We start from the raw sequence: 17,217 nt of genomic DNA on the forward strand, positions 1-17,217 counted from the left end.
TTCAGACCGTGGTCGCATTGCAAAAATTCGGATACTCATCCGATCTTAAAAAAGATGAAAAAAATCGGAATTGAGCCGTTCAAGCTGACTAACATTAAAAAGTCAGATACGGGATGCATTTGATCAAAAAAATTCGAGCTCGGTCGCATTTGCCTGCAGTGTGAATGTAGCCTTAGACATTACTTCCAACTTCTGCCTACTCTTGTAAACGTATATATGAAAAATGTTTTCCTCTGAACCTGTCTCAAAATACTTCTCCTATATTTTACAAGTCACAATCATTTTTTGTTAAATACTGACCTTGGCTAATGCATTGCTTGGCATTGCTTTAAAAACCAAGTGTTGTTTGACTGATAACCACAGAAATTTCCATTCACCTTTTTCCCCTACCACATCAGCAAAATATTTCTGTTACTTCTCCTTCATGCTGTATTCACCCACGCATGATGCAGCCACAGCATCATCAGCTTTTGCTCCATCTTTTATTTGTATATGAGAAAAAAAACACAAACTGTAGGAGTAACCCTTGTTAGAGTCATGTCTAGGAAGTTTTTGGCTACAATCCGGTCCCGATTAAGCTGAGAAATGGATGAACACATCCTTCAATGTAAACTGAGAAACTTTCCCATGAGTCACTTAAAGGTGTATAAGAGCTTGACAAAAGCAACATAGACAGACAGTCATCATATAATTAGACCGCATGTAGGGATTGGCTTCTTCGTGCTGGCACTTACTCAGTCTTGTTCAATAAGATTTCAATATCATCATCTAATTTCGTGTTCCTGAATAGACAGGTGATTAGAGGTTCAAAAATAAAAAACTGGGCCATTGCCAGGGTGAAATCTCAACAGACGTTCAGTGGCATAAGGGCAGTGGCTTGAAACATCAGACTTTATGGGTATGAAACTTGCAACCTCACTAACTAACAAATGATACATGTCTGCTTTTTATATTATTTTTGCCAATTACGTTGATTGAAAACACTAATAACCCGATTTAAGATAAACTCAAAGCTAACAATAAACAATTTATAAATGGTGTTGTCCCAAGTAAAGTTTATAAATGGAAGTAATGAAGTAGAGGAAGAAGGAGTAGTGTCTGGATTCTGTATGCTAATGTAAAAAAATGTGAATAACGGATAACGGAACATGGTGTTCCGTAGGATTCAACTATGGGGCCTCTTTTCTTTCTATCTGCTACACCTGGGTTCCATCTTAAGAAAACAATGATGATTTTTGTTGTTGTTGAGTTGAGTGATGGGAGTCAGTATCCTCACTGCATGAGTTACAATGCCAAGTTGAACAAAACTAGTCCAGTGCAACTAGCAAAACTAAAGGAACGCTTCCTTAAGATGCATGGAGATGGGGAATACAAGAACACAACACGTTCAATTCAATTTTGGGGGAAGAGACAACAAGGTTAAGAACCACTGATCTGGATGGATGGATGGATGGATGGATGGATGGATGGATGGATGGATGGATAGATAGATAGATAGATAGATAGATAGATAGATAGATAGATAGATAGATAGATAGATAGATAGATAGATAGATAGATAGATAGATAGATAGATAGATAGATAGATATTGATCTGCACATCATACATGGCAATACATCTGCTATTTTCTCTGAAACACCGAGCTGCTGTCCGCCACTGAGACCACTGGTGAACATGGAAAAGATGCATCTATTTCAGATGATGAGTTCCAAATTCTGACTTGACAGAAGAAACGTGACAGGCTTTGAGTCATGAACAATTGCTTACACTTCCTTTCATCTAAATATCCAGAAGCAAGGGTGGTGGCTGACCATATTCTGATACAGTGCCAAAACTCTGTGCCAGCAGTATTCAAGGTAAGCTTCTCTGAGACAAATGGCAGTCTAGACACTGCTAAAGTACAATATGTGGAGCAATCTGTCTGATGTTTAGACTTGCCCCAGGTAGCCAGACTCAACAAAGCTGAGTTTGAATGAAATCTAACTGTGCCAGTCATCGTCTAAGTTCTATTGAAAGGTGTGGGACACAATTAATTTCAGTTCTGTACAGGTTTGTTGTGGACTTTAAACAGTCGCAGATAATACTGTATCTCAAAATTCAGCCTGTCCCAGACGTGGATAGGCGCAGACTTTTGTCTGCTGCGGCCCAGCCTCTGTGAGGCTGCTGAACTCCGGGCAATGCTCCAGTCCAACCAGATGTAAAAACTGTCCAACTCACGAGGGAATTCCCTTACGCTACCCCCACCCCCCTCCGACTCAGAGTGTAGGATTACCCAATCTCTCTATCTCGCCTGTTTGTATGTCTGTCTATCTGTTTTACCTGCTGCTAACAATCATCCCAGCCAGGAAAAACACACTGCATGAGGTGTGACTGGTACTGTATACTGTCATATATCAGCATTTAACAGAATGTCAATGTTCAGCTTTTCAAGCGCATGCATAGTGCACAGTATTGAGGAGGAATTGCTTTGTATTGTTATTTAAAATATTTTACATTAAATTTTATGGTGGAAAAAAAAACCTTGTTTAGTATCATGGCCATCTCTGCTGATTTAATTCAGTTCAATTAAATTTTTGTCTATACAGTATTGTACAGCATCAAATCAAAATGAGTTGTCTCAAAGCACTTTACATATGGAGCAGGTCTGGAACTTCACTCTTATTAAGAGACCAGCTAAACCCCACATGAGCAAACACTTGGCAATGGACAGATGAAAAACAAAAACTCCCTCCAAGGAAGAAACCTTGAGCAGACCATTTAGTCAAAAGTACCAGCATTTAGCGTTTACGCAGTGGGCGGACCTCAGTCCTCAGTCAATCGCAAGGCACTGCAAATGCAGCATTGAGTAGTAATTGATCCAATGCCACATGGATGTCAGCTACTCTATGTGAAACACAAAACTGCTGATGACTAAAAATAAGTCTACAATATTTTATTATTTCATTTGAAACTGAAATAAATAGGAAATTGAAATCTGAATATCAAATAAGCTGCAGCTAATTAAGACGTCTACAATTCATTGATGAGCCCTGAATACATGACGTAAACACTGATCAAATATACTATATAAATAAACTCAGGAGGACTCTGAGGTGTGCTGACTTGGGTCAATTAGTGGAACCGAGACATCAAAGCAAACATGGTGAAACAGAATTAAGCTGTTATGCTGCAAGCAAATGGAATAAACTATAAACAGAAGTGAGTTCATCCCAAGTGTAAATGCTTTCAAAACCATGTTAAAAACTTGAAAATTAAGTCAACACTCAAGACCAGATAATCTCCTCACTGAATTGTTTGACTTGTTTCAGTGCAACAGTCAACGCACGACTTCTAAAGAAGCACTGTCATTGTCTGTTTTTCTTCTTCCTCACTTTTCCCTTCAATATTTTGTTCTTTCCGTTTTGCCAAGCTAGGGAATCCCTTGGAGATGATGCAACATGAACACTTCTAACAAAAGTGGGCACACAAAAACAACTTGTATTTGCAGAGTTTACATCAGTTATCCTGATGGCTCAAGCGATTGAAAAGTGTCAAAAATGTCATTATTTTTCTAGACCTATTAAGGTTTCCCTTAATACAGTGAGATCAACTAGCATATACCTGTATACTGTGCTAAGTGAATATTGAATAAGTCTCCCGAGCTGACAGAAAGAAATCAAAACGATTTGAAAATAACGGTTGAGTACCATTATGTAATATTACAGCAAATAAAATTGTGCTTTATTCTTTTGAGCTTTAACCTTGGTAATACAATTGTATAAGACGGGATATTTATCTGCAAAAACTACAATTCTTAATTGTATTTTTCATCTCAGAAAATGCATTAGATGGATTAGATTGGATGATCTGCCATGGTGATGGCTGTTGGCTTTTCTTTTAATATATTTTAATGGATTGTGTTTGGTTATATTTTCATTATATTACAGGAAAGACGACAAACGAAAATAACAAGTGTGTGAGCATGACCAGGGAAAGGATTAATGGACTGTGCATGTAATGGGCGACACTTCTGGCTGAACTTGGATGATGAGAGGGTATTGTTTACTTAAGTGGGGCCACTCGTACTGTACAATTACAAGTACCGGTAGTCGGTAGAGGTGAAGAAGTTGCATTATATCAATATATAATAGGGCATTATTTTTGTCAAGGTTAGTTTCATTAATTTGCGTTGAATAAAAAAATGCAAAATAATATGAGAGTACAGAAAGAGCAATCATTGGTTTCCATTAGCACATTTTCAACAATTAGCAGGTTTATTATTATTATTATTATTATTATTATTATTATTATTATTATTATTATTATTATTATTATTATTGTTATTACTTTTTACAGTTTGTCTTTCACCAAAACACCAAAAACATTGTCCGTGTGTGAAAATGTGTTTGTAATGGGCTTTTGACTTGGGGGACCCTGGAAGTGGCGGGTCACAAAAGTTTACATAAACGGAGACTAAGTGCTAGTCAGGCACCCTCACTCATCTTACTGCAGGACACCACAACCATGGAAACCACGCAAGTAAAACCTTGATGGCAAGCTAGGGTGCATGGATCCCAGCAGTGGCGAGCTCCAAAATTGTTAATGTCTTTACCCGATATTAAGGACAGGGGGAAGAAAAATATCAGGATAAAGTGCAGGGTTGTTTGTGAAAAGAGAGACAGAAAGGAAACAGTGCAGTGAGAGAGGAAGAGAAATTGTGGTTGAAGGAAGGAAAATACATCCTACACGAGGTCATACATCTCATATGGCATGAGGGGTTAGACAAAGGTGGTCTGGGGGAACCCCCTCTGTGACTAAGTTAAAGGCAGAAAAAGGAAGAGCCCCATTTGACCAAGTTCATCCACTTCCTCTTCCTCCACCTTTGTCTCGGTCTTTCAGTTGCTGAACATTTTCGACAGTATTTTAATTAAACTGGATGCAGCTAGTTGAGAATTTTAACAAAGTTATTTATGAATTGTCAATACGAAATGACGAGGATGTGAAACAAAATTGTGTGCTTGGCTATTTCTGTTCAGAAATTTTAAAAGAGGAACCATGCCAACAGTTTATCTCAGGTTGTGCTTTAGATGAGTGCCCAAACAAGGACAAATTGCATATTCGGCATGAGTTACTGTTAAACAGGTAGACTAGGTTGAGGAAGCAGCAGGTGAAAACAAGTGAACAGAGTCAAATGTCAAATTGGCATAAGACATACTGAGACAAAGAAAGTCGTCGAAGATGCCGTGGTTGTGATTCATTCCTTAAACTCGTGGCAAGCGCCAGTGACTGGCTATGGAAACTTCAGCAAATGTAAATATGCTTTGGTTAAAAATATAGTGGCCTAATGCACACCACATGTGGCTCGATGGCAAGTCCTGCTGTATTTTGATGAGGGGAATTGAACGAGGAAGAATTGTGAAGGGAGAGGAGAAGGAGCACATTTAAAAGAGATACTACGAGAGTGAGATGTGGTAAATATGTACTGGTCACTATGACTCACCCTGGGCCTTTTCCACAAACACCACCTTTGAGTCAGGAAGGAAATTGAGTCCACTCAGGACCATCATTTTGCCTCCAGTTGCAGGGTAGCTGTCCATACTCTGCTTCTCCACCAAGGGAAGCTCCTGCGCTGAGCGCTGGGCTGTAGGTGGAAAACAGGCGCATAAAGTATTAAAATGGAGAAAAGTCAGATTTAATCAGAAAATAAAATCGAACAATTGGGGAACTATCTTCATGCCCAGTCCAAATCTGGGCAGTCTAAATCTGCACAGGAGCAGGTTACACCAAGTTTTGGCATTTCTGCAGACCCGTGGAGGTGGATGCAACATGGCACATTTTAAAAAAGCCGTTGAGCGCCATTGTGGGCATGAACACAGCCAACTTGAGTCACAGGAAATTGAAGTGGCTCCTCTTATTGACAGAAACAGATTGGCGTGTGTCGTGTGGTAGATCAAGGGGAACAAAGTATGTTTATAAGGAACTGCAAACAGAACTCAACAGACAGATGATAAAGTTGGCTAGGGACATCACAGATCTGTGAAGTAGGCACTTGCAGACCACCTTCCACAACGTAAATCCCGTGTTGTATATGAATATAGCCTTTGCTCTCATTAACAGATTCAATATGATGTATTGCTTATAAACCTTGACCAAGATGGATGGGCCAGCTACAGTCATATGTAGTATGAAGAATAACAGACACCAAATTCACAGTATATATTATTTACAGGACATAAATCATAAAGACTAAATAGTAATATGTCTGGCACCAATAATCCTACATTTTATTTCTTTTCTCACTGTCTAAATTTAACTGTCCTCCGTGTATGCTAATAAAATAGCTTATGTGGAACATGACTGACGAAGGAAAGGAAATGTGCTTTATTGTGCTCATATTCGGCCCTGCCAGAACTGGTTCCTTGTTAAAGACTGCCTTGACACACTCTCTACCTCTCCACACACACAATCAGATGCTCTCGGAATTGGACGCTTAGTTTATTGTAACCATTTGATGCCACTTCTTAACTGAGTGCAAAGCCAGGAGAAAAGCTTGTCATTGCATGTGTGAGAGAGAAATAGTAATACTTACAACACTCGATGGGGTTAGATGAAGCTTGTAAGGACACGGTCCTGCCATTGGGCTGGTTGATGTGTACTCGGAACACCAACCTCACTCGGGTGTTTTTACGTCCAATGTCTGTTTCCCCTTTGCGAAGCTCAATGTCTGAGTTGCGCAGCTTTAAGATGCCTGCACAGTCGATTCTGGGCAAATAAAAAATGCAAAATAGTATAATTTGGTACCATTTAAAAGACAGGAATCAAAAGAAATTGTGGACTTCTTTGGTATGTTTTCATGGTTATGTTTTTTTTTTTTTCTCGGCTAAAAAAAAAAGGAAGAAAATATGAGACTTGCAACCTAAAATATGACCATTTAAGTTTCCCCAACGATTAAACAGTACTTAAAAATATAGGGGGGGGGGAAATCAATCTCTGAGTATAAGCCAGCGAGACACAGTTAGCCGCTGTCAAAATACAAAAATACTGTAACACATATTTTATATACAGTACACATACATTGTTTTACAACAATACTTTACCATGTTTAGAATTTCATAAATTATGTAACCCTGATAAAATAGTACGACGGTGATTTCACAAATGTCACGCACAGATCACCGGCAGCGCTCATTCATACCGAATGGAGAGTTCAATCTGATTCATTTGGCCGGGGCCAAGCAAGGTGTGGAACCGGCTACAATGTAAAAGGATCATAAGATAACTCACATAGCCCTCATATTGTTTTCAGGGAGCAGAGGGATCTCCAGAATTTTGGTGTTGGATAGCAGGACTTCATGACTGGCAGTGGAGACGGTTTTGCCAGTGATGCGATGGACCTGGTAGAAGGCATGTGGTCGTAGGAGGCGGTCGTCTGCGGTTCCTATAAACAGCTGTAGGGTGAGCGGCTCGCTTTCCATGTAGCCATAAAGCTGCCGGAAAAACAAAGGAATCAGGTAAGAGCCAATACCAGATTTTAAGACCTGATTTCAGGCAATTCCTCTTTAAGATGTGCGTGTAAAGGTGTGTGTGTGTGGGTGTGTGTGTGTGTGTATTGGCTTGACAAAAGAGGTTTTGCATCACAGTTTATGTGTCAAAATTTGTCATCAACCCATTTAGGCCAAGAGTGGAATACCGCACTGTTGCACTTTTCTACCTTTAAAGCCGAGGAAGCGGAAATGTCTTTTTTTTTATTTTTTTTTTATCAATTTTCGCTCTCCTAGCCAACAAAATGCATCAGAATAAACACGTGAGGGTGACGTGGGCCTCATAGAATTTCTTGGAATTAATTTCAAGCATTCATGGCTGACGAAGACTCGTGGGAGTTATGAAATAAATGACGGTAGTGACAACTCGCTGAAGACTTTGAGCCAGTCGACAGTGAAATATTGCTAAAACATGTTTGCAGACAGTGAGAATGACAAAGATTTCGACGGCTTTGAAACGGAATGGTGGACGAGTAATTACCACTCAATCGAGCTGTTCTGAAAAACTGTTGACTTTTTGGTCAATAGCAGATAACTGTAACCACCACCAATGTAATTTCTGCAGCAAGGATCATTTTCTGACTGTCTACGCCGGTAACACAATTATATAGTTTAGCCAAGTGTATAATGGCACAGAAATCTGAAGAGATATGCTGGGCTGCAAATTTTAGAAGACAACTGATACTTTATGAAGGATTTCTGTCCAGACCAAAATCTGGATTTGTGTTGGAATCCAGCTGTCTTCAACAGACCTCCCAGGCTATGCTCAGTCTTTACAGTTCAGTGTTTATGCAGCGTTATAAGCAGATGTTGGGGGGTTGGGGGACATAAACAATATATGTTTCCTTAAGATTTCAGAAAAGTCTATTTGATACATCAAAGAGGTGTTGGATTTATTCAGTTGGCTACTTGACTGTATGGCTTCTACTGTGAATGATTACATAGTCAAAACCAAAGCTCAGCAAGCCATGGCCATCTGACAAAATCACACTAATTGGTCAATTACCCCAGAAAACACCAGCACATCACCTCAGACCAATTTTCTTTGAGCTCAGTCCGAGTGAAAACAGCAGCACTGTCGAAAGGAATAAGAGACCCCGGCTGTTTGTCTAATAGATTGAGTCACCTCACAAAATATATTCCACATGTAACCTATGACATGATCAGATTAATGGGTTTATAATTAGTTGTGAAAGGGCATGGATAAGTTCTGAGGATAAGGAAAGTGGGCAGAGGACCAAAGAAGTACAGTATGTCACTTGACATTTGTGGAAATTGGTGCTTCATTGGCAACCTATTGTATATTGCATGCATTCAGGACATTCACTTTGATAGCAAACTTTCAAAACGTGATTCCAATATCGAATGTGTATTCCTGACTAGAGTGCTGGCTTGTTCAAAAGGAAATTCTACCTGTATAAAATAAATATCAGTCAATTAGAGGATGACTGAATTTGGTCTGTAATTTAGAATAATACACTTAATTGGTGTGTGCACAATTTGGACTTATTGCATATGTTGAAAAAGAGTTGGTGAATTATTAAACAGACTGAAAAGTAGCTCTATATCTAAACAAAACCTGATATTGTTTTGTTTTTGTTTTTCAGATAAGAAGAGGAAGAAAAAGGAGTGACAAACGAGTCCCATTTCTACTGTATTTGTGTCCCCCCTCTCACAGAGGGTCTCTCGCAGCTGCCTCAACCTGTGAGCAAGTCACACATGAAAGTCATCAGTGAGTTAGGCTGAGGTCAGGAGCTTCTTGAAGTCTTGCCATCCCAAGGGACCACTTCATTTATGTAGTGATCTCACCACCAGACCACTTTTTTTTCCCCCTAGTTATACTTTACTTACGTTGCCACCAAGAGTAATTATAATAGCCGCACATGCTACTAGTTACTTGTATTGAGAGCACAATGGCTGATAGTACAAGTATGACAGATGACAGCATTGAGTTTATGATTTAATAAAACCCAGACAATCATGGCACAGCTGTTTTTCAATAGTTTGGTGACCTTCCAACTATTACCTCAGCTGCCACGTGGCTATAAGGAGAAATGCAGTAGGGGGGGTGGTGGGGACAGGGTAGGGTTTTAGTTTGGAGAGTGGTTCTTTATCCCCTCACTCATCTTGTGGTAGCACACAATGATGGCGGCGTCCCTACTTGAATCCCTGTGAGCTCATGGAGCGTATGAAATGATTCATGAGGTCAGGTAATCCTTCTTGTGACTTCTCACCAGCCCCCTCAATCCGACTTCCAACTATTTCTTTAACATATGTGCCTCCTCTGACCTTCTCCCCATGCCACCAAGCTGCCCCTTCTTGCTCCACCTCAGTGATGCTCTTTCAAATACTGGAGTGAAATGCTCAACCTCTTCATATTACAGTATTCCCAAAAGGGGGACTCCGAGATGTTGCTTTAAACTTTGAGTGTGGTCTATCACAGTGGCTTCCCTCAAAAATGTGGAGGTTGGACCACATAGTTTGACCAGATGAGTGGTCCATTTTTTTCCCCCTGCCGCTTATACTTTATATTTATTTTATAATTCAGAATAGAGGATTGATTTTCAGATTTCCAACCTCTGCCTCTGTGTCAGCTAGTGCAACCCCCACTGCAAGCGAGTTCGGCTGAGCGATTTGTCAACTAGAAAGATTGTAGATATGGCAGGTGATGCATTAATTGCGTAATTAGATGCAGCTGTATTGTCTGGATCAGTTGTGATGATGTGTCAAGCTGGAAAGAGAGAAGAAGAAAGTGACTGCCCATCATTCATCCCCTCGTGAGCCACTGTCGAGCCATTATAATTTTTCAAATTATTCATAAAGGATCCATAAATTATCGTTTCAATTGTTCAATATTTATGTAGCTTTAAAATTAATTTTGAGAGAATTAAACATTTCCAGCCTGATTGAGTGTGAATGCACTATGCAGGCCTGCAGAGGCGGACTTTTCTTCCTGATTTCATCACTGCCTGGAGAACAGTCATGACTTGAAGGAGTACACGTGGCGCAGAGATTTGGGAAAAGGAAAAGAAAATCAGTAGCAGCAGCAGCAAAACAGTCCTCCGTTGGAAGGGGAAGGGGAGGAGAAACAGAAGAGTGGATTCAGCCTCTTCGTCAATATCACATCTGCCTTTCTGCCATATGCTGACAGTCGTGCAGCTTGCCTTTGCTGAGTCCAATTCGCTCTCATCACAGCTCTCCCTTCAATCTCAGGTTACGCCACCATCACAATGCGTTTACAGTCAAAAAAGAAAATTGTTGAACCAATTTAACATTAAAAATTTAATTGTTGACCAACACCAAAGTATCATGAAATTGTAAACTACTACACTACCTGTTGAGTTTTGTTAATTAATTTGGCATCATAACCGATAAGATGTTCGGAACAACAGGGTTTCATATTGACAAACAAACATTCATATTCACATTAACACTTAGGAACTTCCTGCATGGACAATTTAGAGACTTCAATTAACCTAAGACACATTGTTGGAATGTGGGAGGAAGCCAGAATACCTGGAGAAAATGTAAACTCCACACAGATTTCGCACCACTATAACAAACTAGAAATTTAAAAAAACAAGTAATAGAACACCAAACAAACCGGCCATACAGTTTCAGGTACCTGTTTCCTCATGTCATCTATACCTTTTGCTTTTCACTGTGGGGAAGTTGTGTTGCATTTTGTGGACTACTGGTTTCTAGGGTGAATGTAAACAACACAGCCTGCCAACTAGCTGTCACTAGCGACTCGCCATCGGAGGGAGAACTGTGTACTGTGGACTTCCCGCCATCCACGCCTGCATCCACCGGGGATAAAGGCTTTTGAATTTTTCACTCATTTTAGTTTGTGCATGTGAACATATGTGAACTGCATTCTAAAAACAATGACGTTTTTTTTTTTTTTGTTGTTTGTTGTAAATGCACGAAAACGGTTAAAACACTTGACCTGGAAGATAGAGCAGCGTTCATGTCTACTGGCTCCACCAATCACATGAAGCGTTAAACAGGTTCCCCTACATCCCAGCTTGTGATTGGCTCTTCGACACGCTCTCACATGACGTGCTATGGGGTAGATGCCACGGACTTCCGTCTTCCGGGTTTCCACACATCAGCGCCATTTCCGGCCACTGCTGGCCGCGTTCCAACACTCGCACCCCCACCCCAACGCCCCCCAACAGCGTGCTCCTCCGCGCAGGGGGTCTCTTAAATGCTTCGGACAACTGAGACAGACTGACTACACACTCGCACTCGTCGACGGAGCGTGCAACCGAGGGCACAAAGTCCGAAGCGCAAGTGTTGGGACGAGGTCCACACGGCACAAACCGGAACTGGAAACAAAGCTGATGTGCAAAAACACGGAAGTCGGAAGTCCCGCCTCCTCTGTGGCATTTTCCCCATTGGCTACATTAGAGCCGTAAATATGAGGGCAATGTGCACTGCCACTACAGAGGAACATTTGAACTTGATAAGAACAACGCTGCAGACTGCCAGTCAACAACATGAAAGAAGGTCCAATCGTGTCAAGCGAGGAGTGGACCAACAACATGATCGAGTGATATTCAACACTGTCAATTCGAGGCAATTCAGAGAGTCAACTGGCTGACGTTTGCTCATATCTTTCAAATTGATGTAGGAGGACACATCCGGTAAAAAAAAAAAAGCTTTTTACTACTACTCGTCAAGTACATTTCAAAGCCTGTGCTTTTTTACTTTTACTTGAGTAATTATTTGAGAATTTTTACCAAAGTTGTTTTTTTGCACAATTGAACTTTTACTCAAGTAGAGAATGTCAGTACCCATCTCTGGTATATTGTAAAGATCACATGAGATTACACAGAAAGTCAACGTCGGATCCAAGGTGGGATTGCATGTGCAAAGGACTGAACACATGTTTTCCTGAGGTCTTTCATGTAGCAGTGGTGGAAAACATACTGCAAATGTGATGTGTATTACATATACGTTCAGAGGAAGGGTGATGGGTATTAAGTCACGCACATGTTAATAGGGATGATGGCCACATCCTGTTGAAATTACACCATGTCTGTTGCTGCTTTGGACTTAATGAGAGAGTGAGTGAGGTTGTGTGTACGTGTGACTGAGGAAAGCAGAAAGCCCTATAGGCCTGTCATTATCCTATATGAAGCAGCCATATGCAGGATTGTCCTGTATGTTCGGGTTAATACTCCACAGGTGTTATTGTCTTTTGTTACTAAGGGCCTGTTAAATGTCTGTGTGTTTCCTGATGGAATATGAGCATGAAAGCTGTTGCATCATCTTCATCAGAACTATCACAATGAAGACAATTCATATTGCATTACTTCCCCCCAATTGTTTCCCTCTGGACGAAAATACATCATTCAATGTCAGAGCGATATAGGTACACCAGGTTGTTGGTTTCCCAAAGCACAGCTTTGAAAATCATTTTGTGGGCTTTTGGCATATTTGTGGTAAAAGAACAGATTGGTTGGAAAACTATGATAGAAGCCAATAGATTACCGTAGACCCTTTCAATGCGGCACTGCTGTAAATAAAGTGAAAAAGCAGCCGCGGGTGTCACTAAAAGTGCCAATCATGAGCCTATGAATGTCAAATTGGAGTCAGAAGGATGGAGTGCGAGTCCAGAATAAATTTCAAAATTTTGGAATTCAGCAATTCGGCAGTGAGTGACAGCATAGCAACATGCTCCAGGCAAAGGTTGTAGGAAATGACACCAAAACCTTTTGAATCTGAACTGGAATGTGCAAAACTGATGATGAAGTTCTAAAAAAATATCGCATATGCTGCCCTGAATCTCCGAACTTGTGCACTTTAGAGCCATGCAAAACATGCCTGCTTATTTTGTGACATGAAATCAACAATAAATGAGCAGTTCAGCATTTCCACTTGAACGTGTTCGCTGTCTCTAGGGCACCATACAAACACGGCATCCCTCGATGTTCTTAATCTGGTTGTTTTGTCACCTTTCATCGCTTTCCAGCACACGTCGCCACTCACAGTGTGTGTGCCCATGAGCATGACTGAGCTTCAGTCCTGCTTGGGAAATGGTTGAAGGATGAGCAGTCCAAAAGGAGTGACATTTTCAACTCCCTCTGAGAGGGGTGCACTGAAGCGTGGAGAGGGGAGGGGCAGTCCGAAGGGCGCTGCGATTGTGACTCTTGAGCGCAAACATCCCCCCCTGCCTCTCCGACCAGTACCGTGCTCAGCCAACCTCAGGGCCACCAAGGCCCTAATCAGCAGGATACAGAGCATCTCCAGAGGCAGCCGAAGCGAGCCCCAGCTGCGCTGATTCCCTCTGCCCCTTCTCATTCTTTCGACGTCGTATTTTGCACACACACTTCCTTGGCTGCTTCCTACACCCGTGCCCCTGTGTCATTATTGACTTATTCTCCTTGACTGCACCTCACCCATCCACCGCCTGCCACTCATTACTACAGGGCATTGGGGAATATGACATGTCCCAGCCTTCATGATTACAACAACACAACTGACGACACATTAAATTCAAATAAATAAATAAATGAATATAAAGTGCATGCTCTTTGTATATCGGAGCCTCCAGCACGGATGTGAGCAATACATTTTCTAAAGGGGCCAATTGAGAAACTGGAACACTTGACTAGTGCCATGCCAACATGCTAATTTCGACTCATACTGGATGTTCAATACTTTTTTTCCACGGTGATACCAGCACGATACTCAGCTCTTGACTAGTCACCAATACCAATACCACTTTTGCTAAAGTACAATTTCCCCCCTCAAAAAAGCAATGACAGATCATTTTAAAGAAAGGCCTACATATCCCAATATAGAATTTCTAGCAATTTTCTCTACTACTAATTTCTCGTTCCTCATTGTAAAACAGCCCAAAAAGGTGGCTGCCATCACGAGTACTGATACCTTGAAACAGGCCTGGTATTGGACCGATATGATACCTGGTATCATTTACTTGCCCATTCCATCCATCCATTTTCTTGACCTCTTATTCCTCACAAGGGTCGCGGGGGCTGCTGGCGCCTATCTCAGCTGGCTCTGGGCAGTAGGCGGGGGACACCCTGGACTGGTTGCCAGCCAATCGCAGGGCACAGAGAGACAAACAAACAACCATCCATCCACACTCCACACCTAGGGACAATTCGGAGCGCCCAATTAACCTGCCATGCATGTCTTTGGAATGTGGGAGGAGACCGGAGTACCCGGAGAAGACCCACGCGGGCACGGGGAGAACATGCTAACTCCACCCAGGAAGGCCGGGGCCTGGACTCGAACCAGAGTCCTCATAACTGGGAGGCGGACGTGCTAACCACTTACCACCGTGCCGCCTGAAGATTACCTTTGTTTCCACCCGGTTTTGAGACAGGGACGTTTCGCGCGTGAGGCGAATGTGATAACCACTACACCATGGAAGCAGTTCTTGCCCATTCCAAATAGTGTATTTACATAAAGCAATAAATAGTCTTATTTTTAAAACAGCGACTTGTGTAATGTAATGTGTAACCTCCTGACTACCAGCAATTCAAATTTGTCCTCTGTAGTGGACCTTTTCAAACCTGAATATCTCCTACCCAGTGCATATGATTGAATTAACTCCTTTTGTGCTCTATAGAAGACATTCAGAGCTTATACCAAGTGTGTAGGGGTGGGGCTTCCCTCAGTGCAAGCACTTTTTAGGGAAGAGAAAAAGTAAATATATAGCACTTTTTATGGAGAAAAAAATAGGCTTTAAATGTTGTTAGCATGTGTTCTATAAGACTCTTAAGAACACATTAAAGTATTGTTTGAATTATTTTAACTGTATTTGAGCAGAGCATTTAATATAAAAAAAAATGCCCTCTGTAGTAGACACATCATAGCTTAAAAATAAAAACTTTTTTTTTTTCCAAACATTTCTTTTGCAGTATTCCAGTTAATTCACAGATTGGGGAATATCAAAAATAAACATGATTGGACAATATTTTTTTTCCTGGTAGTCAGGATATTATAAAGGACTAAATATTTTTGCATAATATTCATTCTGTAATTTATTTATTTATTTATTTATTTATTCATTCATTCATTCATTCATTTATTATAAGCAACCAATGCATATACTGTACACATAAATATACATACATATATATATATATATATACATATATATATTTTAATGTTATTTATTTATTTTTTTTATTTATTTTTTTTTTTTACAAAAATCATGTCTACAATTTGCATAGTTTGTTCTACATTTTTAAAGTGTGCTGACATTTTGTGCACTAAATGCCAACTCATAATAGCTGTTCCTAGTCAATATTCCCCAACAGAAAGCTACATAAGTGGCTGGTATAATATTAATGATGACATATGATGACACATATTCAATTCTAATACACCTAATAAGCTCAGTCTATGAAACTAATATCCATATTATCAAGCCAAATCTGTGCATGAAATAAGAATGCTGCTAACATTAGATCTATTGTTGGATATTTCAATCGTCTCTCTTTTTTAATAGTCACTAGGGGGATTCACCAAATATTGTTAGATAATACGACGGCAACACTGTCGCACTGTAGTCATAACTCTTGCTTGCTTGTACAGTCCACATTCATACACATCAAAATAGAAACACCACTTCCAAAATAAAAGCATATTTTACACATCATTTTGACTTCATGCTCACTGTGATTTTTGGTCAGAAACTGTTGGTGGGCCAAATGTAGCCCGCAGGCCATACTTTGTCTGCTACATCATGTATGTTCCTGGCAACTGACACACTACTCGTCGTTGCCGCGATTCCCATGTGACATCCCAATTGACTGTGCACACATTATCCCAGACATACATCAGCTTTCACTCGAGTGTTAAAATAAAGTAGGAGCTACAGTATGTATGTGCAACTAGCAAGTGCTGTCACTTCTGGCTCATTGAATACACATTTTACAATTTAAAAATGTAAATATTTACAATATATCAAATGCTTATTTAGTTACATGAGAGGGGATGAATAGTTAAAATGCCACTAAACAATTCTACACAACATAGCACAAATACGAAACACTTTAAATTTACTATGATGTTTCTAGTCTGAGTGTCTTTTTTTTTTTTTTATGAGATTTGTTTTAGTATTTTTTTTTATGTTTTTTATTGTGCCGGCATACCTAATATAGTGCCTGATGAGTGTAAAAAAGTGTGTAAAAAAGCAGAGTTGTTGGTATTTACAAAGCTCGAGGGTTAACAGCCCTGAAGCTGTCAAGTGCCTTTGAGCACACCAGGATGTGCTGACAGCATCAGCAGCTCATTGACATCATTACATCATTTACAAAGCAGCTGTGTTGCTATCCAAATCTTAGCCTCAGTACATAAAGGCGATGGACCGTCAAGTTTTGACTTTGCATGTAAAAAACAAAACAAAAACAAACGCGGTGGATTTGGTAGCCCTTGGAATGTGTTTTGTTTTCTCCTCTTTTCATAATAAATAGCCATTTGAAACATTTGAAACCACTCATGGCTGATAATTCTTTTTAACTGTTGTGTACAGAAGATAGAGTCATGACATAGTTGCTCTGCTAGATCACCACCTTGTGTAAACCAAGATGTCCACACAGTGTGATGAAGGAGGATGAAAGAAGCTCTGTGCTGTGCTGTTGGCGATACTAACGTGCCGTATAAGTGTTTGCCAAGCACATCGCTGGTGGTCGCGATCTATATTAATCGAGT

At 40.4% G+C, this 17,217-nt stretch overlaps 1 protein-coding gene across 2 annotated transcripts in view; it reads right to left on the minus strand.

The window, feature by feature from the left end:
• Positions 1 to 17,217, minus strand: part of LOC144022422 (nuclear factor of activated T-cells, cytoplasmic 1-like) — a 71,724-nt gene that overhangs the window by 46,999 nt on the left and 7,508 nt on the right. For both annotated transcript variants that reach the window (XM_077527193.1, XM_077527192.1), the window contains exons 4-6: positions 7,265 to 7,467; positions 6,570 to 6,742; positions 5,481 to 5,621 (exon numbers count right to left, since the gene is read on the minus strand). In XM_077527193.1, coding sequence (XP_077383319.1) covers positions 5,481 to 5,621; positions 6,570 to 6,742; positions 7,265 to 7,467 — 517 coding nt within the window. The remainder of the gene's footprint in view (positions 1 to 5,480; positions 5,622 to 6,569; positions 6,743 to 7,264; positions 7,468 to 17,217) is intronic.

Source organism: Festucalex cinctus, chromosome 7 (assembly GCF_051991245.1).
Source record: "Festucalex cinctus isolate MCC-2025b chromosome 7, RoL_Fcin_1.0, whole genome shotgun sequence".
In the NCBI taxonomy this organism is placed as follows: Eukaryota; Metazoa; Chordata; class Actinopteri; order Syngnathiformes; family Syngnathidae; genus Festucalex; species Festucalex cinctus.